Source organism: Aythya marila, assembly GCF_965140915.1.
Source record: "Aythya marila genome assembly, chromosome: 7".
Classification (NCBI taxonomy): Eukaryota; Metazoa; Chordata; class Aves; order Anseriformes; family Anatidae; genus Aythya; species Aythya marila.
In genome coordinates this window covers 23,671,922-23,698,943 of record NC_139048.1, presented here as the reverse complement: position 1 = coordinate 23,698,943, position 27,022 = coordinate 23,671,922, and the positions used below count along the sequence as shown (strand labels likewise).

Genomic DNA, 27,022 nt, shown 5'->3' with positions numbered 1-27,022 from the left:
AATAAATCATTATAAGACAGTCATTGCTCTGAAATAAGTATAACCTTTTACACAACTGTTTGGGGCATTTTTTTTTATTTGTTTGTTTGGTTGATTCATTTGCTTTTGTGTTCTTTTGCTAAGCTTTCTTTTGCTTTGATTGCCTGGATGTGTTACATGATGCCAGGTCATTTAAAAAGACAGCACATCTGTCTTTTCAGGGCCCAGTCCTTCGGTCTTGACCAAGGCAATATGAAGTTCCACGGCAGACTTTGGAAAACAGACAGACATGACAGGCTAGAACGCAGACTGTAATAAAGTAGTGTCAGAAGAGGGCTATAGCAGAAGGATATTGCTTAATTTGTTCCCAGATAAATCTAGGGCAGGTGACACATATCCAGGTTTGTGGTTTTGGTGTCGTTCTTATGTAGCTCATTGCAAATTGATTTTTTTTCCAGCCTTTGCTTGTGCACTGCTAATGTGTATTAAGCTCTTTTAATACAGATACTACTACTGCTACTAATCTCTTTCCTTTTAGCTCTAAAGTAACAGCCTTCTAGGCATCTGTTATATTGCTTTCTAGTTCATTTTCAAGTTAACAATAGGATGAAAAAAGTCTGTTTTTCCTTCTTTACATTAGAATAACTCAGCATTAGTGTGAATATGAGAAAGCAGGCATAATTCCCTTTGCTAGCAAATGTAAACCTTATGAATAGATTATTAAGTGCAATAACAGTCTTGAAACAGTAACGATGATGGATAATTCTTATAGATGAGCTATTAGGAAGCTGCACTTGTTTAAACAATAAACATTGTGACATAGGTTATCCAAGATTAGTTTATGATTGGCAAAATCATAACTGATTCTACATCTAGAAACTGATCTGTCATTGAAAGTGCACCTCATCCTCATTAAAAGACTGTGTAACACATGCATCCTCTGTTACACAGGTATTGTCTCCCCACTTCCATTCAACCTCATTCTGTTCTCTCCTGTTACAACTCCCTTTTGTGAGAAGGGTAGAGTGATGAGGTCTGACTTGTGCTGGAGATCTGTGCACAATGGCAGGCTGTGCTCACAGTCCCGACTAACTGAATCATTGAACATCAAGGCATTGAATATTTTACATCTCTTCACGAAGACTCTGTTGTTTGGCATGTGAGGAGCAAGAACCAACTGGTGTCTGGCTCATTAGCAAAAGCAGGCTGGCAGCTGTTATGTTGGTATTGCAAATAGTGCTTTATCTTTCTGGAAATATAGCAAAGCACTAATTTTACTTTTCTGTAGCTCAGATTAACTGAAAATAATGCTAAGAATAACCCGAATGTGGTTCCCCCACCCTTTGTTTTTGAAGTAAGAAAGCAATTTGAACGCCTGTGTTCAAAACCCTGGTACTCTTCCCTGCTTCTCCTTCAAACCAATTTCTTTGACTAACATGTATTTGATTTTTATTACTGTTGGGCCTATGTTAGCAATGAACTATCAGTGCGTGAATGGACATAGAGTGTGTGTTCTTTGCTACTTCACTTGTATTTCATTTTGTACTTAGAACAGTGCTTAATCTCATGAGTTCCTTATATTTCCAGTTGAAGATGAGCAGCCATCGACACTGTCACCCAAAAAAAAGCAACGAAATGGAGGCATGAGAAATTCACCCAACTCCTCACCCAAACTGATGAGGTAAGACTGTAAAAAACTCATGTCTTCATCCCCTTTCTTTCTTCCTCCCTTCCCCTTCTCCTCCCCCCACATCAAAAAATAAGGGGAGGGGGTGGAAAAAAAGATTGTTAGATGGTTTCTGAAAGGCTGAAGTATTTATTCTGTCAGCTTGTCAGCAGTTAATGATAGAGCTGAAAAAAATTCTGTCATGAAAAACAGTTTGAAAAGCTGTTTGAAAAATACATAGGCTTTAAAGTCTTAGCTGTCACCCTGTCCTGTCCGTGTGTAGTTCTTAAACAGCAGTGGCACTAATGATAGCACTATCCAATCAGAGGAACTCGTGTGGTTAGTTTGCCTCAGGCAATTCTCTTTTTGTTGGATTCCCTCTGAGTACTGTTTTCTGTACTTAAGGCCATATGTGAGATGTATCATCACAATCAAAAATGAACCTGAATATTACCTTCCTTTTATCCTGTCGATTGAAATCAAATTTCTGTTAATTGATTTAGACTGATAAAAAAGTCTAATAATCTATGTACTTGCCAAAGCAAAGTTCAAAACTAATGCAGTTGTACTCAGGTTAAAAGCATATTAATTATGAAACACAATGATTTTTTAAAAGGGTAGTATATACTCTAAAAGTGGGTGATGAAAACGTCATCTTGTTAGTGATATTTTTCCCCTGTTGCTATATGTACATTATTTTACACTTGTAACATCTTTGTATAACTATGTAGTTTCATTCCGTAGGACAGTTTTCCTCCAAGAGTGTTGTTAAAACTAGAACTACAACAGGAAATTGGAATCTATTAAAATAATATGGCATTTTCATTCTGTCTCACTTTCTTCACCCTTTGCCTGTTCAAGTCAGTCACAACAGGATCAAATAGTAGATGTGGAGTCCTCTGTAAGGAGGCAGTTCCTCCTCTGCTTTTGCATATCTAAAATAACCAGTCTAGAACCTTGGTCCATAATTGTATCCAGAACTAAATATCATAGCAGTGATTTTCTACTGCATACGTGTACAGAAAAAATGCAAACTTCCTTAGATAGAGCCACCTTCATGCAGTTTGGGGTTTGGGTATATGTATAATAGTAACGGTTCTGCAAACAGAAAGGTTAAGTGAAAAAAAAAGTATGAATGTATATTTATTTCCTATATAAATTCACTTGTGTTTGCTTTTATTGTTGACAATTATTGTGTTCCTTTAAGAATTTGGGTAACAGGTAGGTAAATAATATGTCTCTTTGCGTTTCAGACTGGGAATTTTTAAAAGAACATCCATGCTTGTTTATTGTTTCTGCATTGTAGGGCGTATTTAAGGACATAACTTTTGCAAGTCTTCATTTCTGTTTACACTATAGAACCAAAAGTGAGATTGATTCACAGAGGAAAATGCACACAGCTGTGTCCTCTTTTTTTTTTTTTTTTTTTTTGACTCTTGACCATCTATTTCTGTTAAATGTATCATTAAAAGTTCTCTGCCTTCCTGTTAGCTCAGTCTTGCCCATATGACACTGATTTACATGCTTGTTTACAGTTTATGAGGAAGAATAAAATGAGCATACTGGCAAGCTTCTCATTTTTATTATGCCAGTTGTCATCCTAGCATCATTTTCAATTTACTTACCTTTGGACAGTCTTCTTATCTGGTGCTAGTAGTTTTAACCATTTAAAGTTTTTAAAATGTGAGAGAGTGTCTTGCCACCAAATACTAATTTTGGGGAAGTAAAAATAAAAAGAAAAAGGAGAAGGGGGAGAGAGAAAGAGAGAGAGGAAAAAAAAAAAAAAAAGAAACATTTGGAGCTGAGTGCACTGTCCCTGTTTGCTATGTAAAGTATGCCTCATTTCTTTGATCTTGAGTAATAATAATTCTGTGGAGTTATACTGTTTTCATATGCTTCAAAGCTGTGTCAAAGTTTTGCTGCTTAAGGGTACTTCTTTATTCTATTGGCTCTTGGGTACTGAGATGACAGGTCCTCTGTACTAGGTGCAGGCTTTTTCAAGTCATAGCCTTCAGCAAAACATCAAATTACCAAATACAGGGTAACATACTTCTACACAAATGCCTTTCCTGTAGATATATTATACCATATATATTAAATACTTTAGTGTTACACGGTACATTTTATGTGCAATAGAAAGTGATGGTTTGAGGTAGCCTTAGGGGTACTTTTTTCCACAAGCAGAAAAAGCTAGTGTATACCGTATCAAGTATGGTTTTTACAGGACTTTCTGCCCGAAGGCCTTTGTAAATAAGTAATGATCAACAGATTGGCTGTGGGTTTTTGAAAAGCATGCCTGTGTCAGTTTGCATGATGGGGGAAGATTTTCAAAGTGGAGCCTGCCTTCATTGCCTGCTGAAGAGGGACTGAGGGAGAGTAGTCGTCCTGAGCCTGAGCTGTCTGCTCAGTAGCACATCAGAATTGCTAAATACGGGTCGAGCAGCAAGCAGAGAACTTGCCAGGCTTCCAGATCTAGACATTGTTTTCTTCTTCTCTCTTACTGCTAATTTATCCGCCAGCACCCTCAGCCTCTCCCCAGACCCAATGGTCTCTTTGTCTTATCCATTATCTACACTGACTGATCTTTGGTTCAAGGTGCTAAATAAGAGAAAGCTGATTAAATCAGAAGAAAACTCTGCATAGCTTTGTGTGCAATGTCCATCTTTCAGCTTTACAATAAATGAAGGTGGGCTGTATTATTTGCTAGTTTGTATACTTGCCGGTTACCTAAAGTGACAGGTACTTGCTTTGCTTTCCTGCCCAGAAATATTTAGTATAAGTCAGCTAAAAGTGCACAAAAATATAAGTCAGCTAAAACATTGTCATGTCTGCAGTTGATATATACCTTTGCAATATTCTTCCTAAATTTACATTAAAAGAGCCTTTTCAAATCCAGCTTCATCCCTGTCCCTCCCACAGAAACAGCTGGCAGAGTTTCCTCAGCTGCGGACCTAGGTCTAGAGGGGGCCTGAAGAACAAGACTGGAGCATGTAAAAGAGAAGTAGTATGTGGAAAGTTCATCTGTAAATTATAATAAGAGCTGTGACTCTAAAGTCACTTTATGAGCAGCCTTACAATTAAGAAAATGTTGAAAATGCTGCATAGATTTTAGATTTCTGCAGTGGCTGGGGCAAATCAGGGAAGATGGTATTATGCCATGAGATGAAACTATGCGACCTCTGCTGTCACTGAAATAGAACAGAGGACCAGATGCTGTATCACAGGTATCCCCTGGAAGTTGTGACAGGTGCTTATTTAGACCTGGTCAGAAGGTGGGCATTCCTGAGATTCACTCATACATAAATAGAAATCTATATTATCAAATCTGATGCTGATAGATGGACTGAAGACATCTTTTCAATGTCAATTTTTTCATTTTATTGTTTCTAGGTATCAATAAGTCACTAACCGAAATAAATAAATGATACGTATTCAAATGTTCTTTGTATATGTCATACATGGTTTACATTCACATTTACAAAGTCATTGTTCTAACTGACTCCTGTATCACATCCAATGACACTGGCAGAATCACACTGATGTAATGCCAGAAGAACCAGTGGTTAATCAGGTAAAAATAGTTCAGAATGCAACTGTAGCTATAAATGTGAATGAATTAGGAAAATACTGAGCCACTATGCATTGTCAGAATTACTTTTTATCTGTTTCACACCAGCAGAAGTCTCTCCCATTAAACCCACAAGAACATGGGTCTTCTTCAAATATACCTGAATTCCAAAAGGAAAAAGGAAGTATACTTCTCCTGTGGAGATGTAAACACAAGGGCATACTATTGCAATAAGAAGTAAAATTTAAATGGAAATTGAAAGGAAAAGGAAAGAAATTTGTGAATAATAATCACATATCAAGTTTCCTTTTTCGTGAGATGGTGAGGAAAGTGGGACTATTTGATGCTTCTGGTGTCAGGCAGTGACATAGTCACCTGTTCATTATCTGACAGTAATAAGTTTCGATGTATGCTATTGATGAACAGCCATAGTAAACAGGCTATGTCACCTGAGTATCAAATAGCAAAGCTAGTTTTAAAAAAGTGTCATTGTTGATTTAGAGTGACCAGTAAAAATGTGAAAAGCCCTGGGTTTAAATCAAAAAAGCCACTTAAAAGGATTGTTGTTGGGGCTCAAGTCTTCACTTACTGCTTTGGTAGCTGCTATTGCATGAGTGGAATACACTGAGTTAAAGGAAATGTCAGCCCAGCTGAGTCGAACTACCTCTTAATGCAAGAACAAATAGCATATGACAGGGCCCAAGGGGCCTGAAGAGCAAACAAATAGTTTGTCCCTGTCCACTCTGAAAGGAATGGTGTAGTTGACATAGGCCTCTAGACAAGTAGCATACTCAGCAAAGGGTCATTATCATTAGTGTCCCTGATCATATACGAATCAGCAACATCAGAGGATGCTGGATTTTCAGTGTGTTGCCAAGGAGAATTTCATAAGCCTGAGGATTTTTCTTGATCAAGGCCCCAAAATAATTCCCAGCTAAACCATAAAACTAGTTCAGAGACTGTCAAGAGACTGTTCAGCTAAGTGACGTGGAAAAAGTGAGCTTTTTGGCATACGTTTTTGGAAACCTTAATGAGATTTATCTGAAGTTGAGTGGGAAACCTCATTTCTGTTTTCCTGAAGCTGGCTATAATATTCTAAGTATATGAGCAATGGCTGTGCACATGTTATCTCCTCATCTGCCCATCCAGCTCCATGTCCTTGCATGTGCAAACACATTTCTTCTGGTGCCTCTCAGAGTGAATTTACATATGCCCTACCACTGTAGCACTGCCCTTCCACAAGCTGAAACTGTGATCTTTCATGCAGGAATAATAAAATAAAATAAAATAAAATAAAATAAAATAAAATAAAATAAAATAAAATAAAATAAAATAAATGAGGAGAGGTCAAAAGGATGAATATTTCTTTAACAAAAACTGGTATAATGAGTTTAATCTGATCATTTTTGGAGACTCCCCTAAACCAGATACGAAGGCAAGTTTTGAAGAGCTGAAAGCTCACAGTTTAATTGTAATAATGGTTTATATTTATGTCCTTCAGCATTGGATTTTCATAACATACTCTAAATTGACAGCTTTTGTTAAGGATTTACAAGGCTAACTTTATGCACTGATAATATGAAATTAAAAGTAAGCTGTGACTTTTTTAGGAACCTGTGACAGCAGGTTCCTAATAGCACAATTCTCTTCCTGGTTCTGTTTGACAAGTTCACTGCTGCAAATAAAAGCATCAGGTTCAGTAATCACCATGTTATTTTAGACCAGGTTTTACCAAGTTTATACATTTAAAAGGTTTGAATGGTAGGGAGTAGTATACGTTAGCCCGCTGATGATTGCTACCATTGGTAGTTGTGTTGTAAACTATGGAAATAAGAACAGTATCAGATTGTTTTTCAAAGTAATGTGAAATCTTGTGCAAATGTTTTTGAGATGAGAGAACAGAGTCAGGAAAGAAAAGGAGAAATTTCCATAAATAAATAAATAAATAAATAATCAACAAGCTCTTTTATAAAGTTCAGAGAAAGAGAAGACCCAGTCAGATCAAGGTAAAGGAAAGAAGACGTTCTTCAGCCATAAACCAGGTTTAAAGAACGTAGCTAATTTTTATAACATTGATTTGCAACAGAGGTAGCTTTTATCATAAGGTATAAAGGCTACAGTTCATTTAAGTGGAAAACATCACTCCTATATTTTATGATGCCATTGAACTGTGGGTTTATATTTTTCAAATGAAAAATTATTTTTTCAGGTACTTTCTCCTACCTTGCAATGATTGCTAGCTCTGCAGCTTGAGTACATATAAATGGGAAATTTTAAGAACAAAGGATGTGTGCCTGTCTCTCCCTTGTTAAGTTGCTTATATAAAACTCTGAAAGTTAACTATTTTGTTACTTTCCTGTGTAAAAGGATTCATACCTCAGAAGCATATTCTAAGAATGTCCTGAGGTAGCAAGATACTTTAATAAGCAAGATTCTGACAGTAAACAGCTCTATATCAGCATCCTCAGTAGTCTTGATAAATTAACATGAACTCATCACTAAGATTTCTGAGGTAAAAACAAACAAACAAACAAACAAACTGTAACAATATTTGAGTAGAGAGGAGAACAGGGGAGGAAGAATCATTAGTATTCTTAGCACAGTAGTTCAGCCTGTAAGCTAGCATAGGGTGCTGTGTACCAGCCACTGTATTAGTTACATTCCTCTTCGTATATCTATGGAAAATGTAAGACATTGTGGGATTGTATCTGTAGATTCTGAATATGGAAATAAAAGCATTTAACAGTAAAACACCAGGTTTTCTTTCTGTAGTTGCACTAGATGTTCTTCTGTAAAGCTCATTGCATCTGTGCACTAAATCTTTACAAAATTAATTGCTGATTAACCTGTGAAAGTAAAGATCAGTAGGAGCATCATTAGTGTAAAATACATAGGCAACAAATTCTCATTACAACTTAATATACACAGCCACATACACAGACTGCAGAGGGTCACGGGGAATGGCTAATGGTAGCCGACAAATGTTGGGTGTATTAGTCACAAAACATTTGCTGAATTCCATCAGAATGTCGTGACAACCTTCACAGCTAGTCCCAGTGAGCTGCAGGAGTCGATGGAGTTTGCCTGTGACAAGCCGTCAGTCTATCTTGGTTGAGCTTTATAGCACAAGTCAAAGCAGTCAGCGAAGATTGAAGTGACAGAGGCCCACGGAGTAAATAGTGAAACATGCAGCACATCATGAAATATTCAGTCAGGGTGTAAAAGCTCTAAATGCTTTTTCAATTATTAGCACCTGCACTGGCTGCATACATCTAACACTAACAGCATGTTAATTGCCACAATTTGTTAGGATAGTTGTAGGAGAAATTTCAAAGGCGTGAGACATTCTCTAGCGTGTCTTCAGTCCTTATCTTCAGCAAACCCTGTCCTTCTTCCTAAAATTATGTGTGTGCTTATGCTCGCAAACACACATCCACGGATAAAGTAAGGTAGGAAAACTCGAAGTTCCTGGCTCGTACACATGGTGACTTTCAAGACCCTGAGTCTATACTAGACTGCTTACGATCTCATTGTGTGGAAGAATCAGACACAGTGTATCTATGTGAGAAGGGCAAAATTGCAGACAGAAGTTCCAGACTCAAAATCTGCAAGTAAGTTTGGAGTGGTTATAAATGTCTGCAAGGAAAGCAGTGCTCTTTAAAATGTAATGTTGGCTTCTTCACAGTAGGGGTGCTGCAAATGGGATTTATGGTCTAGCTGTTGTCTTCCAGGCAGCCTTTTTGGAGTTGTTGCTGTAACATGGCATTTAATGTCATTTTCAAGTTTAATTGATCGTAAGTGGCACAATATGCTCTTGAAAACCTTGAAAAGAAGGCATTTTGCTCTTCATTTTAAGTCATGTGTATGCAATATCTGCCATAAGAGCCAGAGAAGCAAATTTTTAACTGGAGTTACGAATGAGGGAAATGTAGCTTTCACTCTTTTTTTTTCCATGCATGCTATTCATGCCTGTCTTTTCCGGCCTGGAATGACTAAATTCTATGGTCATTGCAAACCATAAAAGCCAACATCTCATCTAAAAAAAAAAAAAAAAAAAAAAAAGAGGATTTTATTTTTGTTTGTTTGTTTGTTTGTTTTGTTTTTTGTTTTTCCATAATGTGAATTTTTCAAGCATTTTTCAAGCAGATAGTATTATAGCCCTGGAGGATATCATAACTACAACACTAATACAAATACTTCCAGAGTAACTTGCCAATGTGACTCAAGCATAGCTTGACAGGGCCATTTTCAAGGGTGAGGCAGACAGAGATGCTCTAGAAACATTCAGTCCCTGATTTGGCTATAAGAACAAATATAATGCTATGTGTAGTATGAATGTTAATGGGAAGAGGGTGTCCAAACCCCTTAGGCAGATTTGACAGCCTTGGCCTCTCTTTGTCTGTCTTAATGAATTTTTACTATTTGCAAAACAAGTTTGGATCACCAGATTTATGAATGTGTATAGATCTAAAGTAGTAATACTGTGTTGTTAATATAGTACTTCAGAAAAACCACATGGGCTAAGAAACAACAACAGCAAAACAAGTATTATTTCTTTTCCCTAAGTATCCACTATTATCTGAGGACAAAGTTTGACCCTAGAAACAATAAGTTGTAAACAATTTTCAGCCTCTGCAGACATCTTCAGAGATTGCTTTATGGAGGATGGAAAATCATTGATTAAAGAGATGAAGATATTAGCCTATCTCAGAAGATTCATACGTTCAATATAATGGACACAATTGTAAAAAACACGGATTCTGAAACACAAAGCATGGCTAGTCTTATCACAGTTTCATTCTCAGACAATAATCTGTTATCTTACAACAAAAATAGTACAACAGGCTCTATTAGCATACTTCCTTGTTGTGTGCCCCTTCCAATTTGCTGCTTTTAAGACCACCACTTGCTGTACTCTAAACAGTGAAAGTAGAGGATCTAAATAGTTTATCATCCTACAAATAAGTGCACATATTTCTCTCTCTATATATGTATATATTATCTAAAACTTCAAAAGGAAACTTATATTTGATTATTCACACTCCTCATGCCATCTACAGCACTCCTGTGTTTAAACCTAATGTAACTGTAAAATAAAGTATTGAGGTAAAATTCTGATTTATCTTTGGCACAAGCTACTTTAAATTTTCCCCTTTAGGATGCAAAGCCCTTATCCAAGACAGGACTACAACTAGGCTTTAAGCACTCACGTACTAAAAATTGTCTCAGACCTCAAGGCAGTTGGCCATCATTTCAAGTCAGATATCTGTTCTTATATTTCAGTTTGTAACCTTTCTGTGAAAGGGATTACAGTATTGCTAAATATTAATTTGTGTGAAAGCTTCAACTGATCTATTTAGTTTCAAGTCTCAGAGCATTCAAGATACACTGATTAGAAAATTAAAATGGTGCATTTTTTAAAAATTGGTTTAAGGTAGTTTTTCTGATAAAGGGGAAAATTCCCTCCCATATGCATCTGCTTTCTCAGAGAAAAAGAATGAGAAGAGGAGATTTGATCAGTGAACTTTGCCTTTTTTTTTTCAGTGCTGTGCTAGGAAAGGTTCATGGAGAATTGTCTCATAAAGATTTGAGGAGAAAAATAAAAAAAAGGACAAATAAAAACATCTCTCCTGAAGATTCCTCACCTTTTGACAAAGTTTCTTATTAGGAAACATGTAGCTAACACATTCCATCAGAAAACAATAACCAGGATAAAGTCCCATTAAATGTCTGAACTCCAGTACTACCTTCAAATAGTATCGCATCCATGGCTGCAGACCTTACTGTACCACGTGCAAGTATGACAAGAAAAGAACACACTACGAACAGCATTAGAGTCAGATTTCAAGCTAAATTGCTATGGTTGCAGCTCACTCACCAATGGAGTAAAAAAGTATGCAGACTCTGGATATTTTTATAGAAATTAAAAACAAACAAAAAAACTTTGGTACAGGTCATCTCTGTCTCCCACAGAACAGGGAGCACAATTTTGCAAAAACTTTCATTACTAAACCTGGAGCAGGGTCAGACTGCATGCAGTCCCCTAGAGAGTGAAATGCATTGAACTCCATCTCTGTTGAGTGAATGTAAAAAAACTTTGAAAACAGTGTTTCTTCTTTCCAAATGTCCAATTTATGACTTAGCTGCCCACTGCACTGTTATTTCTTAAAGCATGAAGAGACTCTGGCTTAACTGGATCATTATATTAATAGTTTCTCAAGTTCTTCTAAGCTACCGTCTTTGGAGTTGACCCTGTTTGAATGAAATGAATGAGAATGTTCCACTGACTTCAATGGCTATATGATCAGCGACTATGAAATTACAAAAAGTAATCACCCTGAAGGAATTAGAGATTATACCTTTCTTAGTCGTGCAAGTGTAACTGTGTTAAACATGGTAATTTATCATCCTGTATTCAGTGTAAATTAACCTATGCCATGCACAACATTCAAAGTTTCCTTTAGTGGACAGTTGAAAAGAAAGAGTCTTACCACATTCTGCTGGCTCAAGTGCTTGAAAAGCAGGAAACTCCCGTTTCGAGAGTTCAGCCAATATGGGCATTTCCTTAAAAGTCTTCAAAATGGAAACTGCTTTAAAATTTGTCTGCCTGTCTCTGAATATTTGGCACGTTCTTACAGTAGAAGTATAGTCTTCTTTGAAAGGTTACAATTCTGTGTCAGTATATTTCTAGCAGTCATGACAGAAACCTAAAGTAAAGACTGTAGTTTTCCCAGAGAAAGATCAGTTCCTTGTTTACTTGTAATATTTCAAGGATCAGTTTACTGGTTCTCTGTGAAGAAGATCCTCCATCTAATGTTTTGTGCTGTGTAATGTAATCACTTAGGGGTCCTTACTGAGAGTGTGAGAGTGTTGAAGTTCTTAGCCTAATGTTTTTTTATTGTTGTTTTTGTTGTTGTTGTTCTGTTTTGTTTTTCAGTGTATAAATAAAGGACTGTGTATTGTATGAATCTGTGCTTAGGTGTAGCTGTACTGCTGTAAGGAAGTTTATGAAAACGTCTTTTTATTTGCTTCTCCTTTGAGAAGCCTTGTGTTTTCAAATCTTGCTAGAAAACACATACACACACAAAAGGAAAAAAATAACAACACCACACACTTAGGAGGTTATCACGGATACAGTTGTCAGAGAAAATGGACATTGTTCTTTGGTATTAAGATCATGTATTCCAGATGTGGGCATTTGTTAGTCAGTCCGCTCTAAAATGACATACCGCTGAATCTTTAAAGGGCTTCAGTTTGGAAAAGCAAAATATGATTGGGCAAATTGCTAAAATATTTAAAGTGCAGCCTGTTAAAGCTTTTACTGTGAAGAGCATCACGTCAGAAGTTATATGTGGTAAAAGCAAGTAATTGGCTTTCCATACTTATGCCAGTCAGTCAGCATGGGGCTCTATTCCTATCCTTTCTACTTCATTGCAGATGCTAATAGCAACTCTGATATTTATTTTGGAGGGGTGGGACTGGCAAAAAAACAAACAAACAAAAAAAAAAACAACAACAAACTTTTATATACATGATGGTGTCAGAAAGCCCTGTTTAAAACTAAATGGTTATTGGTGTGGAAAGAGCATGTAAAATCTTTCAAATTGCACCCAAAATTTAAAACTTAATATTTTTTTTTCTTTTTAGCCTTTGTTTTAAAGTGCCTGCACAGAAGTATGTTGAAGTGTAAATACATTTCATTTTTTACTTTTTTTCCCTCTGTACACAGCTCTTGGGATATTTTTCCATCCATAATTCATAATATTTTCCACTTACGTTGTCCTCAACTTGTTTTTCCCCAGGCATGACCCCTTGTTAATTCCTGGCAATGAACAGATTGACAATATGGATGCCAATGTGAAAAAATATGACTCTACTGGGATGTTTCATTGGTGTCCAGCCAAGGACATTGAAAAGGTCATTTTGGTAGGTACTGATGATAAGTTGTGTTTGAAAAGAGATTATTTGAACCAATAGCACTGATGTCTAACATATTGATAAATTAATCTCTACTATCCTTTAAACTAGCATATTGAAATCAGAAACACAATGTGCTAAAATTGAAGCGAGCATTTTGGTTAAGGAATTATTTTTATTATTATATAAATATGTATGCCAGAATCAATAATAAAAATCAGTCCAAAATATACTGGTTTTTTGTTGTTGTTGTTGTTGTTGTTGTTTTCTTTTTTCATAAACTGAAATTTGCATATCGAGTTTAAATCTTTAGAGAATCCATGCTGGAAATATTTAAATGTTTACGTACCCCATTTATGTCTTTACACAAGGTAGTAATGATTCTAATACAGGCAAGTGCTGCTTTGCATTATCTCTTATTTTTTTATATGAATTTTGCTCTCTTAAAACTTCTCTCTCAATTTCCAACATGACAAGATGCCCAAATAGGCCAGAGTAAGTAGTACTACTAGTCTGCTTTTCTAGCATGTTGCAGTGAGCCTAGTCTGTTTGCTTCATTTGTTTAACTGGGGAAGCATCAAACTGACTCAAGTCATTAAAAATAATTAGAAGGCCTATCACAGTCTATTTTGCTCAGTGAAGGTTTGTGCCACTTGTGTTCATGTACTCATACCTAAGAGTAACAAGTAACTAACTCCAGATTTCATTCTCAGAACTGATGATATCTGAAACGAACTCCCTTGTGGATCTTCACTTTGTTGCACATTATAAAGCTTTTCCTGAGCCTGCTATCTTAGATTTTCCTGCACTGTGGTATGGTGTAGCCAATGATGGTGACAGCACTAGTTTATTGTAATGATCAGGGGTAAAAACCTTGTTTCCACTTCTCCTTGGGTGTTTCTGTTTTAAATATGACATTGCTCGGAATTGCAGTATTGGTGTTTAGATAGTCGAGCAAGTCAATTCCAAATTCTAGAGACTGAACTGTGGGACAGAGCCTGGCTAAACAGCTTTAATTAGTATGCATTTATATGTATGTATTCAGCAGGCAAGGAGGAGCAACCCTGCTGCACAATATTTTGTAATAGACAGTGATAAAAATTTGCCTTCATGTTCAGAACACATTTTAGAAGATGACTTAGTATGACCTTTATATACTGTACCACTCTTCAGAGTGTTTCTCTGAAAATGTCACTGTGGAGTGCCTCACTTCTTATCTCTTGATGATGGCATGTCAGTTTTTACTCCTACTAGCCTGTGAATCTGTGAGTCTGGCCAGGTTCTTTTTGTTTTGTGCACTATCACCAATAAAGACATTGCCAACAAAATGCTTTCCTACACCATGTCAAGCTCATAGTTCACAATGTACGTCTATGTTCAGATCCATGAAAATTTAACACTGTCCTTAGAGATCACACAAATACAGTTTAGTACATAATTTAAAGATTTCCCAGGTTGTCCACTAACTGATACTTGACAATGTCTTGGTCAGGAAATAATTCATTTTCCTGCCCAGCATCTCTTTTGACTCTGCAACATTTGAGCAGTATCAGGTAGTAAGGACTCCCCTTTTTGATACAGTCAAATAGACATGACTACTTACAGATTAACAACTGTGCAGTACCTTTTATTATATATTTTTTTAAAGACTTGGTCTGCCTTCTAAAGTCTCAGTAGTCCATGCAGAACTATCTGTAGAGGCATGGGACAACTTGCATGCTTAACTTCATCATTTACTCTTGTATTCTTTCATATGAAGGGCCAAGACCAGTCTTATGGGAGAGTTGTACAAACGTCAGGTTAATTACCCAAGAGAAACCGGAAGCTTGTATTCTTTTTAACAGATTAGAGAACTTCTAATCAGAGTTCCCCTTATTATATAATGAACATCTCTGCTACATATTCTAGTCCATATTACACATTGTTATGCTTCCACAATTCAGAAACAGGACATATAGTATGGATAAGTGAGAGGAAAATTAATGCAGCTCACCATTGCCTTATTCATTGGCAAAACTTCTTGGCAATATGATATCAGTGGATTTTCAGTTACTTGATGGAGTGCAGTAATGATAAGATTGGCTCCAGAAATGAAGGTCATGGTTTCCTAACGACTTTATTTAATCATCGTGGTGTTTGAATTGCCTGCTCAACTGATATTACCACTGATGAGATTAATGCAAAAATGTAATTCTTGTCACTGAGACAAGAAGATAATTCTTAACATCAGTTAAATATACTTCATGAAATTTATTTCTGTCTGTCCAAATACTCAGGAAGTCTGATTGGCCTGAGAAGTTAGTATTAGTCATGATCTTACACACTAGATTTTTCTTTCTGAGAGAAGCTTGAAGTATGGTGGGCGTCTATGGTAAAGTGGAGCAGTGCAGAGGGTTTTTTGATTGCTTCTCAGGGTGGTAGCAGCTTGTTCTAAAATGAGAATGTTGACTCTAAGAGAATATGGTCCTCAACTTGCAAGATACCTGTGATGCCGCAAAAGCCTTATTAAGACCACTGAGCACTCACACATTGCTTTTCAGATTGGTTCTGAAAAAACACTAGTGATTTGTAAGCTAAAGCATGTTTGTTTTTGCATCTCTTTCCTATAACCCTTCTAATGGCTGAATGCACAGTAGGTCAAAATCTGTTCATAGCTAAATCCATAGTGCTTCTGTTGTAACCAGAGTATTAATCCACATGTGCAGCAACATATACAGGATCAGAATTTGGTCCACTACAATGTCTTTTTGAGTGCTGAAGGATTTGTGAACAAGAATGGAATTTTCTTCTGCTGAGCACATTTAACGAAGGATAAATAAGTGTAAAAATGAACAGCTATTATCAAACTGCTTCTTTGTGCATGAACAATATTGACAGTTGTATTTGTCCTGGTTTAAAACTCAATATCTGATTTAAGCTTCCCTTTGTTTCATTTCTCCCTTGTCTTTTTGTTTTGTTGTGTTTTGTTTTTTAGACTCGAAGTGAAGCAGCGATGACAGTTTTAAGTGGGCATGTAGTCGTTTGCATATTTGGGGATGTTAAATCTGCTTTGATTGGATTAAGAAATTTAGTGATGCCATTACGAGCCAGCAACTTTCACTACCATGAACTCAAGCACATTGTGTTTGTGGGTTCACTTGAATACCTGAGAAGGGAGTGGGAGACACTGCATAACTTCCCAAAGGTTTCAATCTTGCCTGTAAGTCCAAAGCCATATTATTGATACTTTGTGATTTAGGACACCAACTGGACAGATTCATACTGACTTTGATCTTAGGCTTTTTTTTTTTTTTTTTTTTTTTTACCTTTGTCTACTTATAGGCCTGAGGACTTAGCTTTTCCCTTACTGTGTCTATGAAAAGAGAGCCCTGTGAGACCTTATTAGAAGATATTTGCTGCAGTGTTCAGTGCCTCGTCATCCTCATCGGATGAATTTCAGCTGCTATCAAATGTATTAGCTGTGTTATATATTGAACATTCACTGTAGTGCACTGCATGTAGCCAGTTTTGATGTGACTTCCCTCACAGAATGATAGTGGTTATTTATGACATTATTGTTGCATTTATACCCGCAAAACCTTTGGAAACAAAAATCATTCTATCTACATAAGAAGTGTCTAAATTTATAAAAACTTACTGTAGGTTGGCCAACTTTATAGGAACATTGCTGTGGTATTTCAGTTCCTGCCATACCCATTCTAAAAGAGGAATTTCTAAAGTTGAGGAAGTATGGCAAAACCTTGACCCTTTTGAAATCAGTGAAAAGCTCCTATTGATTTTAGGAGGGACAGCCACTAAAACCACCATTCAGAGGTCCTATTTCTCCACTCTATGTATCAGTGTCATTCACTTGTGTGCACAAAATGTAGAAACATGAGCTCCAGTACAAACAAATGAAGATGCATATCAGATCACTAACATGATCATAGCTATAAATGACCCACAAAGGTACAGGCAGGAGGGAAATGATCTCATGGTAAAAGCACGAAAGCAATGCTCTAGATTTAACAGAGTAAAGTGAGGGTGGATGTTTTTATTAGAATGAAAAATTTGGAGTTTACCTGTTCTTAATAATTACATTTCAACGATTAAAAATAAGTAAATAATGGATGTAATTTGCAGTGAATAATCAGGAAAATAGCAATAGAATGGAAAGACTGCCCATACTTTATGATTAAGTCTGTATGTCCTTGTTACTGTAAATGCAGTTTTAGTGTTAGCCTGTAGCTTTTTTTCTGGAAACTGATCCAACACATGGTGTCACAAGATTCTCTGCTGTCACAGAAATGATGTTGGTATCAGATTTGGTCAGTTAGTTAATATTCTCCTCCTCCTGCCAATCGCTTTTAATTCCAGTCACTGTGAAGGATAAAGACTAAGGAATCAGTACCAAAATAATAATATTTGATCTGTGAGCAAAATGGAATCCAGCTGTATCCAGCACATTACATTACTGTAATGTGTGTTTGTAAAGTTTTGATTCTGAATTCTGATGAGGCATTAAGGAAATGTATACTACCTTTACTTTCCCCAATCAGTTTGCGGCCAGCTCTAGAATAGTTTCAGTCTAATTTCAGGTTAAACAGCCTAAATTGTTGGTTAGTATACCTTTAAAAATACAGAATAAGTAAAGGAATTCTTGTATCTTATGTATCAAGGGAGCTGAAGACTGCACAGACTTCAAGGCCTTTTTTTTTTTTTTTTCCCCTCAGCCTATCTGCTTCAAAATGGTGATATAAACTAAAGCTATCAGCATTATTCTGATAAAAGTCTAATAAAATTACTGAGGTCATGCTGGTAGAGATCATGTGTTAAATGGAAGCCACTCAAACTCATTTCTTTATTCACAGTGTTTTGGTTCACAAAGTAAGGTTGCTGCTTATATCTGATAGGGATGTGGTTACAGCTAGACATAGAAACAATTGTTAGTGTTTAAAAAAAATTACCTAAAAAATTCATACAAAGTTTGTACTAAAAGATGTGTTTAAGCTACTGAGTAAACTCATAAAAAGTAGGCAAATGCCAATTTTAAATATCCTCAGGCAGCCTTAATTCTGTCCCTTTGCATAAAATCAGTAGGAGTAAGTCTTCAATTAATTACATGATTACATATTATTTTTCCCCACAGGAATCCTGCTTCACTTGGTGCACAGTACAGACACAAAGAGCAGAATTAAGGTGGCAAGAATAATCATATCTTAAGCTCTGAGTATTTTATAATGAAAGCATATCCTTTCAATATATGCTGTTTTCCAGGGGTTTCTGGCCTAAAATTTTTGAAAGTAACTTGAAACAGTCAAGCTGATATCTGAAACTCGCTGGCCATCACTGCAGAAGAATTGAACCCTGCCTTCACTTGGCATATTTTAAAAGCACTTTTGCATTGAGTATTCTTGGTGGAGTGGTTCACCATGAGTGATCAGGAGATGGAAGAATAGGGTCTTGACTCTGTTTTGTGACATATGAAAAGGGGACAGCATAGTCTCCTTCTCATCATTAGGGTCTCTGGATGCCAAACCATGCAAGGCAGCAGAGCAGAATCTAGTTTCTATACTTTTTTTTTTTTTTTTTCTCCTGGAACTTGCAGCCTCTGTGACATAGGCACAATATGTTGTAACTAGAGATATGTTCTGTTGGATGTGAAAGGCAAGTGTTGTTAAACCAAACATAATGGATTGTGTCATGTCTTAGTTGTGTTAACTATGAAACCCATGATCTACTGCAATGTTTCATTTTCAATATTGCAATCTCTGATAGAGGATTGTGGTAACAGAGACTGGTGCATTAGTTGTGACCATTTAGTTAGTCTTGTTTCTGTTTCAAAGCATTTAATCACACGATTTTGAAGATCAGTATGTTTTCCTTCTAGAAGTACCAAAAACATGCAATGAAACGGATTAATTTTTTTGTGGATTGCTCCAGGTACAAAAACCACCTTTATCTTGATTGCATTTCAGATGTCTAGGACACACAATGCTTTCCAGTTTAAATTGTTATTCTTTTGCCCAAGACCGTTGCAATTTGGTAGCAGATAAATAGACTTTTAAAACATACCCCGTGTTATATTCAGAGCGCCAGAGGTTGCCACATGATAGCAACTTAAATCAAGACAATTTCAAGTCACCGATGAGATGCAGAATGCTGGCATTATTCCTATTTCTTGTTTGTTAGTAATAGCTTGACTGAGTATTGAGACTGAACCCAAAATGCTGCCATCAGCACCAACTACCCTTTAGATTAGCACACATCTCCTATTCCCTGGCACATAGTTAGACCAGCTTAATGTCAGAGCATAAAAAAGATACTTGTTAAATAATTTCCCAAAGCTCTTTCTCAATCTTTAATTTGTTTTTCTTTTTTTCCTTTCCTGCACCCCCCCCCTTTTTTTTTCTCTGTGCCGAAGGGTACGCCATTAAGTCGGGCTGATTTAAGGGCTGTCAACATCAACCTCTGCGACATGTGCGTTATCCTGTCAGCCAATCAGAATAATATTGATGATGCTTCGCTGCAGGACAAGGAATGCATCTTGGCGTCACTCAACATCAAATCTATGCAGTTTGATGACAGCATTGGGGTCTTGCAGGCTAATTCCCAAGGTAAGGACTGCCCTATAATACTTCTCTGCAGTGCCTACAGGGGACAGGACCTGGCAAGAAGAATATCCCTCACTCAGTAATTCAAAGAGCCCTACATCAGCTTGCCTGACAGTTAAACCTGCTGATTGGTATGATGGCTTTTAAAGGGACAGTCACGTAGTGTCTCTGCTACATCACAAAGCACATCTTGTAGAGGAAAAACGAATGAACATTAATCTTTTTTTTTTTTTTTTTTTTTCCCTCTTTCTCTTTTTTTTTTTTAAATTGTCCTAAAAAAATGTATGAAATCACTGCTTGCTCACCATGCCCTGCTCAGTGGTTTTCTTATCAGGGCAGTTGATGTTATAGAGTCAAAGCTAAGTCATAGTAACTTTGGAATACCTTAAGCCTTGGTATAAAAACATTTCTCTTTTATGTAAAGCACATTGCAGCCAGAGAGAAAAAGAGCTGAGTAGTACAAGGCACAAAGTTTACAAAAAAAAAAAAAAAGAGCAAAAATTTTAAATTAAATCTCTTTATACTTCGTATGCCTTCTTGCTCAAAAAGCCACTTAGAATTAACTCAAAGCTGATGTCTTCCCATGCTTTGACATGTACTCATCCCATTTAAGGATGTTGATCAAAATCTTTCAGTCTTTGCTGAGAGTAGGGGACTGATTCCTTGGTAGCTGAAGGCTATTTTACACCAACTGTGGCTGTGCAAAGCAGCTGAAAAGCAGTCATAAGCATCCTGGCAAAGACTATCAGTGTAAAATTAATCATCTTTCCATCCCTGAAGGGTCTTGCAGCTTATGCAGCTCAAGTCCTACCTATGATAAACCTAGGAAGTGTACAGTAAATACTCCCTCTGGATCCAGCCCTGCTTTAAATGTAGGTGTAGAAAGGGTAGTGTTTTGGTCTGCAATTTCCCCATGAGCCTGACCTAGAGATAGTTTTACCTCAAGAAGAGGGAGAACTAAGACTAAGCTCTTTGTCTTCACACTCTAATCAGGAATTTAGAATTATGAGTCAAGTATCAGAAGCTCAGAAATATATCTTCTTGAATAGAATACGGAAATGTCTCAAATATGGAAAATGCTCAGAATAAGAAAGAAAAAAAAAAAAAGGAATTTAATACCAGACCCTGCTTTGAGCAGGAAGTTGGACTAGACATCACCTGATGTCATTTCAAACCTGAACTGTTGTATGAATCTGTGACTGTAATACTCAGGTTGCTTCTACGGTACAGCCCCTATTGCTCAGGAAATGTAGACTAAGATCATGGTCTAAATCCCTTCAGACCTGTTCAGTGGTGTTGATGCAGAGAAGCAGGGGGACAATAGGCTAGTTCACAGGAATTCCTGGCCATTTCTTCAGACAAATATTATTCTGTGTGTAAAAAAGGTGACTCTTTCTGCAGATTTTCTTTGGAAACAAGACATAATATAAGGCAGATGACCAGGAGCCTATTTTAGTTTGGAGCACCGACTAGGAGGTGTTATTTCTAAAATTAGTTGCTTCATATGTATCTTCCCAGTAAATTCTCTGATTATGGTGTCCATAACTACTGAATTGGTTGCATTGCTTTCAGTGCTGTAAATTTTCTAGAAAGACCTTGAATGCAATGGTTAGTTTTTTGGAAGCAATTAGATCAATAGATAGCACAAACTTTAGCAGAAATTATATCCAATGCAACATTTTAGTTGACAAAATGAACTTTTAACATATAGTGGTCACAACTGTTCTGAAAATTATATAAACAACATGATTCAACTTTTGCTGGTCAAGAAGTGGCATCCTAGAACCACCTCACAGCTTATTACTGGCAAGTAAATACTTTTATTTACAGCATGAATGGGCACTGTACTTTTGCTTAAACATTTGTGTATTATGCAATGTACTTATTCTGGGTAAACAATCCAGTTCACATCAGCTTATACAAACTTTAAGTATTGACAGTCTAAGCTTTTTAGTTCTGGATACATGACTTTGAATTCTGACTTTCCTCACCACCACCATGTTTTGTGCTGCTCTTTTATGTGATGCCTATTACTGATCATAGGGAAAACTGACATTAGAAAATCTGGGTATGTGAAAGAATGTCAGCTGACCTTTGACAGGGTGTTGAAAAGAAAAGAAACAAAACAAAACATGTGAACAGCCTGAGAAACACATGGCCTACATTGCAAGATCTTTGGTGAGGGAATTAATGTGTAGTCTTACCCTTGCTATCCCAAGTAAAATGTTAGTATAAATCTGTAGTCACTTGAATCTCATATGCAAACCTGATACATAAATTATGTTTATTATTAGGGGGACCAGGGGGCTCTGGCAGCCATAGGCAGGTACCCGTGGGTGCCCACATCCATGAGCTTGGTGGGGTTTGTGGTCAGTGGCTGCAGCTCCCCACTACCGAACCAGGAGCATCTCTGCAGCCCTTCTCTGAGGGTGACCTGCCACCTTGGCTCACAGGGGCTCAGGATGCTCAGCTGCCAGGTGGAAATGCCTCTTTGCTCCCACTACACAATAAGTAAAATGAGGAGTAGTTTTGTTTGTTGTTGCTGTTGTTTTTTAGCTCTTTGAGTGATCTTCTGTCCAAAGATGAGAGGATTTTGACAGATTTCTGATTAGGGACAATTAAGAGAAGAAGAGAAAAAAAAAAAAAAGAGAGAAAACAAAAGAGGGAACAAAGAGGGAACTAATACAATCAGTTGTCTGAATGAGTGAGATAGCAAACAGTCCATCAACCTCAGGTATGTCTCTTGTTCACGCTTCAGCTCTTGCTTTCAGTCCTGTGTGTGCAGACACAGACAGTACTAGTGTACTTGGAAATACACTTCCAAGACACAGAAAATAAAATATATACTGGATCAGAGCTACAGCAGACACTGGACTACCCAGAGCAGATAAGACTAAACTATCTAAGATATCAGATCTACAGTCATCATCAGCTGTCTAGTTGACAGCTACACAGAACTGTGAAGCAACATGCATTAGAAGAAAAAGCATACTAACTGTTCTGGAGGTACTTGCTAATTTTCTTTTCATAAAATGTAGTATGTAATTGTGTTCAAAATTAACAAGAACCTTCTTCAAAGTGAACTTGTGTTGTTGAAGGCTCTCCTGCTGAAAGCAGTCTCAGGGCCTTTGAAGGTTTCAAGGCTGGCTTGGCAACTCCTTAGACCCACTAAATGTAAAGGGTACAGACTCTGATGTCCTGAAAATGAACTTTTTCGAATCATCAGGGCAGTTTGTTGCCTTTGGGAGATGTAGATTCTAAGGACACAAGGCCAAAGCATGTCCCATTGAAGCTGCAGCAAACCTTATCATTTTCCTTAAGATACCTCAGCTTCTGAAATATGAAATGCTGTAGAGTTGCCTATTCACAAAATGACTCATAATCTCAGTCAGATGTCTAATTTGTGATAAAAGAAGTCATGCTTATATCTTTCACTTCCTCTAGAACTGTTCATACAAAGGTACAGTTGTGGTGGTGGAAAAAAAAAAAAAAAAAAGAAAAAGCCACACTCAGGTACTGGAGATTTGTTTTAACTGTCCCTTGTTCTTTCCAATTCTCAATCTGTGCCCTCAACCAGGAAGTGAGATTATTTTATCAAGAGGTAGTTTGGAGAGAAGCCCAAAGAATATTAGATCCATGGTAAGCAATTGTGTACCGTCGCAATAACATTTCTCCAAAACACCCAGGAAGGAGTCTAGGATGGGCTCTGCCTTGGGCAGTATGTTGGGAGATCCCCAGTAATTCTCCTTTCCCTCCTTCTGTTGACCTTTCCATCCTTTCCTCCTCAAGTAGTACCTAGTAACTGTTTCCATATATTTTTTTCATATTTACTTTATTTTCTTTCAGTCTTACATTGTGGGAATTTTACTTGTTGGCTTAGCCACCAGATGAACGGGACCCAACGCAAAATATTTTTCTTCAGTTGTAACTAAAACTGCTATTTAGCTTTCTTCCCCCAAAAACAGAAAGACAATTATACCTAACTGTTCATAGATTTATAAATACTGTACCAGAGTAGCCTTTGAGTAGTAACTCCAGACACACAAGTCAATAATTTTCATTTATTGGACAGTGATTTAGATCTTATTTTGAGTCCCTTATAGTAAGAGCAGTACATTTCATTAAAAAAGCACTTACTAAAGAGTAGAAAAATAAAAGAAAAAAAAGCAGTCATGGCTTCAAGCAGGTTTAAGGGACAGAAAGGGGAGGCTGTATAATAACATTTTTTCAATGGACATTACAAGACAAATCACAGTACAGAAAGGTAGTTGTATTTCAGCACAGTAGCAATTGCAGGTCCTTTCTGAAGGGCTTCAACATATGAGAATTTTCCCTAGGAACTCTTTCAACATGAGAGATCTTCCTAAGGCTTCCATTTACAATTCTCATAAAAGATCCTCCAATGAAAAATAAGAAAGAATAAAAAATAAAGAGAGGATGAACTGCAGGGTAATACATCTCACATACATCATGGTAGGATTCTTTTGGGGAAAATCCTATAAAATCAAGTAAACATACACAGGATTTTATACATGGACTTTCACGTGTATCCAATTATATAAGCTAAATATCCTCGTACAAGTTTAGTTTCATTTGATCTAGTTCCTTTAAAAATCACTGGTGCTTTCATCATCATTTTTTTGCTGATGCAATCCTAAATTTTGTTTTACGAAGATGACAAGAGAAGATGTTGGTACTCATTAGCCACTGAGTGTCGTTAGATTCATTTCTCAACCTGTTGGTTGAGTCTTACATTACTGCAACTTTTGGTGGACTTTGTCCCCCAATCTGCTGCAAGAAAACTGCCATTAAAACCAATTTCAGATCTATATTCTGTTGTCTTTGCAGGTAATAATTTTTTTTTCACCTCTACGAATAAATTATTCCTGATTGTTTTATCTAAGATGTTAGCAAAAGAGAGAGAACAATAGTGTTATCAGGATTGGAAAAAAGGGAAAGTCTTAAATGAAGAGAAAGGATAAATACTGTCTGAAAACCTTTAGTTAGCAAAGGTGCTGTGTCATTTTCAGAGGTAACTGTATTGTAGTGTCGTTAGAAATGTTTAAAGTTCAAAAGGTAAAAAGTAAATTTCTGATATGAATAATCCCAAAAGGGTATTTTTTTTTAGTGAATATTTAATTTTTTCTCTGTCTTTACAGTCATAAGAAAGAGCTTTAAAGTGAAGAGTTCAAAATACAAGGTTTGAGGATCATAAATTCAGTTATCTTTTAGACTGTTACAGAATTCAATAATCTGTGGCAACCCCAGCACTGCTTCCTATGTTTTATTTGTTATATCATATGAAAAAGCAAAAATTAAAGTCCTTACTTTCAAATACATCAGGATGATCATTTTGTCAGGATTGGTAGGTTAGTGCAGGGATTACACTTGGTAAGGATAGTCTTACGTTTCGTGTTCCTGAGTTCTCGGTGTATTTTTGCTAGCATCAGTTTGTGTAAATATTCTTCTGTGTAGACAAACAAAATTCATAACCTGATTATTAAAAAAAAAATGTATTTAGTTGGTTGTTATTGTTTAACCAACTGATTTTTTGGAATGTTTGTTGTAGTTCTGTTTCATTATTAGCTTTCAAAACTTTATCCTAGGTAATGAAGTAAATAAGCGAAAAATGAGATAAGGGTTTCCTAACTTCCCACCACAGGTCCTACATCATAATTTGCGCACCAAAATAAATAAATAAATAAATAAAATAATTTATTTTTTTTTTTTTAAGATTAGGTCACTGTGATAAATAACTCAGTATTATCTTTTGGCATCATACACATGATTTCTTATCCTCCTGAACCAGATGAATCAACTGATATCTGTTATTTATTTGATGATAGCACACAGGGCTCTGGATGGGATTAAGAGCTTCTTGTCATAGTCCTGATATATACAAGAATAAAATATGGCCTTTGCCCTGGCAAGTTTACAGTCTGATGCTTTGTTGTTCAAAAATGTAAGTTATGTGACTAATGTTATACAGGTTAATAAATCTCTCTGACTTCAATGAAACTATCCACCTGTGTGAAGTTAGATTATGTGCAAGACTGTGACTTAAATAAACTAAAGAGGCTAGATGGGAGAGAGGCTGTTCACTTAACTTTGTTTCAGGGGCTACAGAAGCCATCAATGTTAGGAGTCATTTCCTTCTGTCACAGGATGCAGCCAGCATTCCAGCCCTCACAAGAAACCCTTGAGAGAAAAGTTCCCACACAGCAGCATTTGCATGTCTTGTATTTTCCTTGTAGCTGGATGCTAGCATTAGCTGCTGGAACCTGAACACATAGAGAAGGGTTTCCTGTCTCTTTCAGAGTTCTGCTAGGTGGAGAGAAAAACTGCTTTAAAATAAATAAATAAATAAATAAATAAATAAGTTTTTTATTCTAGTGCTTATGAACTAAAAATGTGTTGGTGAAAGGTTGGAGAGACGCATTTCTTTGATGCAATTTCCTTGTATTTGAGAAATGCTGCAAGGTCCTAGCTCAAATACCATCAAACTTTCACAATTGCTTGTTCCTCCTCTGCTTTCAAGATACCTTCTGCTTCAGCGAAAGAAAGATTAAACTGGGCAAAAGAGGTAGATAGCACAGTACATCAAGCACGTGATTTCACACTTATACTATAAATATATTTAACCATCCCAAGACTGATATAAATCCATGGTGACTCTATTTTATTTTTATTTGCTGTTCAACATCTTGAAAGCAAACCCCCTATTATGAAGGTGTACTGTTTTGTGCATTTCTGATGCTGAGGAATAAAAAAACCTGCTCTTTTTATGAGCATTAATTATACACCAGGCAAGGAAGCAATTGCCTCTATGTTATGAAATATTAAATCAAAATGCTTCCTGTTCCCAGATGTCCCAGAGATAAATACAGCAGTATTTTGAAGCCCCACTTGGAGCTGTTTTGCCTGCAAATTTATAGTTTTGTCTCCATTTTCAGAAAACCCTGTTTTATGTGAAGTATAGCACTCTTGGTAGTTTTTAAGGAGCAAACTCCTCTAGAGTTGCCTATGTAGGCAACAACTCTTATGTAGATTGCACACAAGGGATCTGAAGTTGAAAGGCTCCTTTAAGATGACAAATGGGTTGAAAGTGTTATTGTCTTTGATTGCATGCCTTACATCATCTGTATGTAGGAATAAGAGAGCTATACTTTATCTTTAGCCATTTTATAAATATTTAAGTCCTTATAGTTGCCTAAAGATATTAAAGCATATTTTACAGTAGTTGGAATATAAATATTATATATAGCACAAGATACCAAAGTAGTTTAATGAATTCATAAT

General features: G+C 36.6%; 1 protein-coding gene across 1 annotated transcript in view; it reads left to right on the top strand.

Annotated features, from left to right (window-relative positions):
* KCNMA1 (potassium calcium-activated channel subfamily M alpha 1) overlaps positions 1–27,022 on the top strand; it is a 464,321-nt gene that overhangs the window by 407,156 nt on the left and 30,143 nt on the right. Inside the window, exons 19-22 of the mRNA XM_082764953.1 lie at positions 1,567–1,660; positions 13,016–13,139; positions 16,105–16,329; positions 19,534–19,726. Coding sequence (XP_082621079.1) covers positions 1,567–1,660; positions 13,016–13,139; positions 16,105–16,329; positions 19,534–19,726 — 636 coding nt within the window. The remainder of the gene's footprint in view (positions 1–1,566; positions 1,661–13,015; positions 13,140–16,104; positions 16,330–19,533; positions 19,727–27,022) is intronic.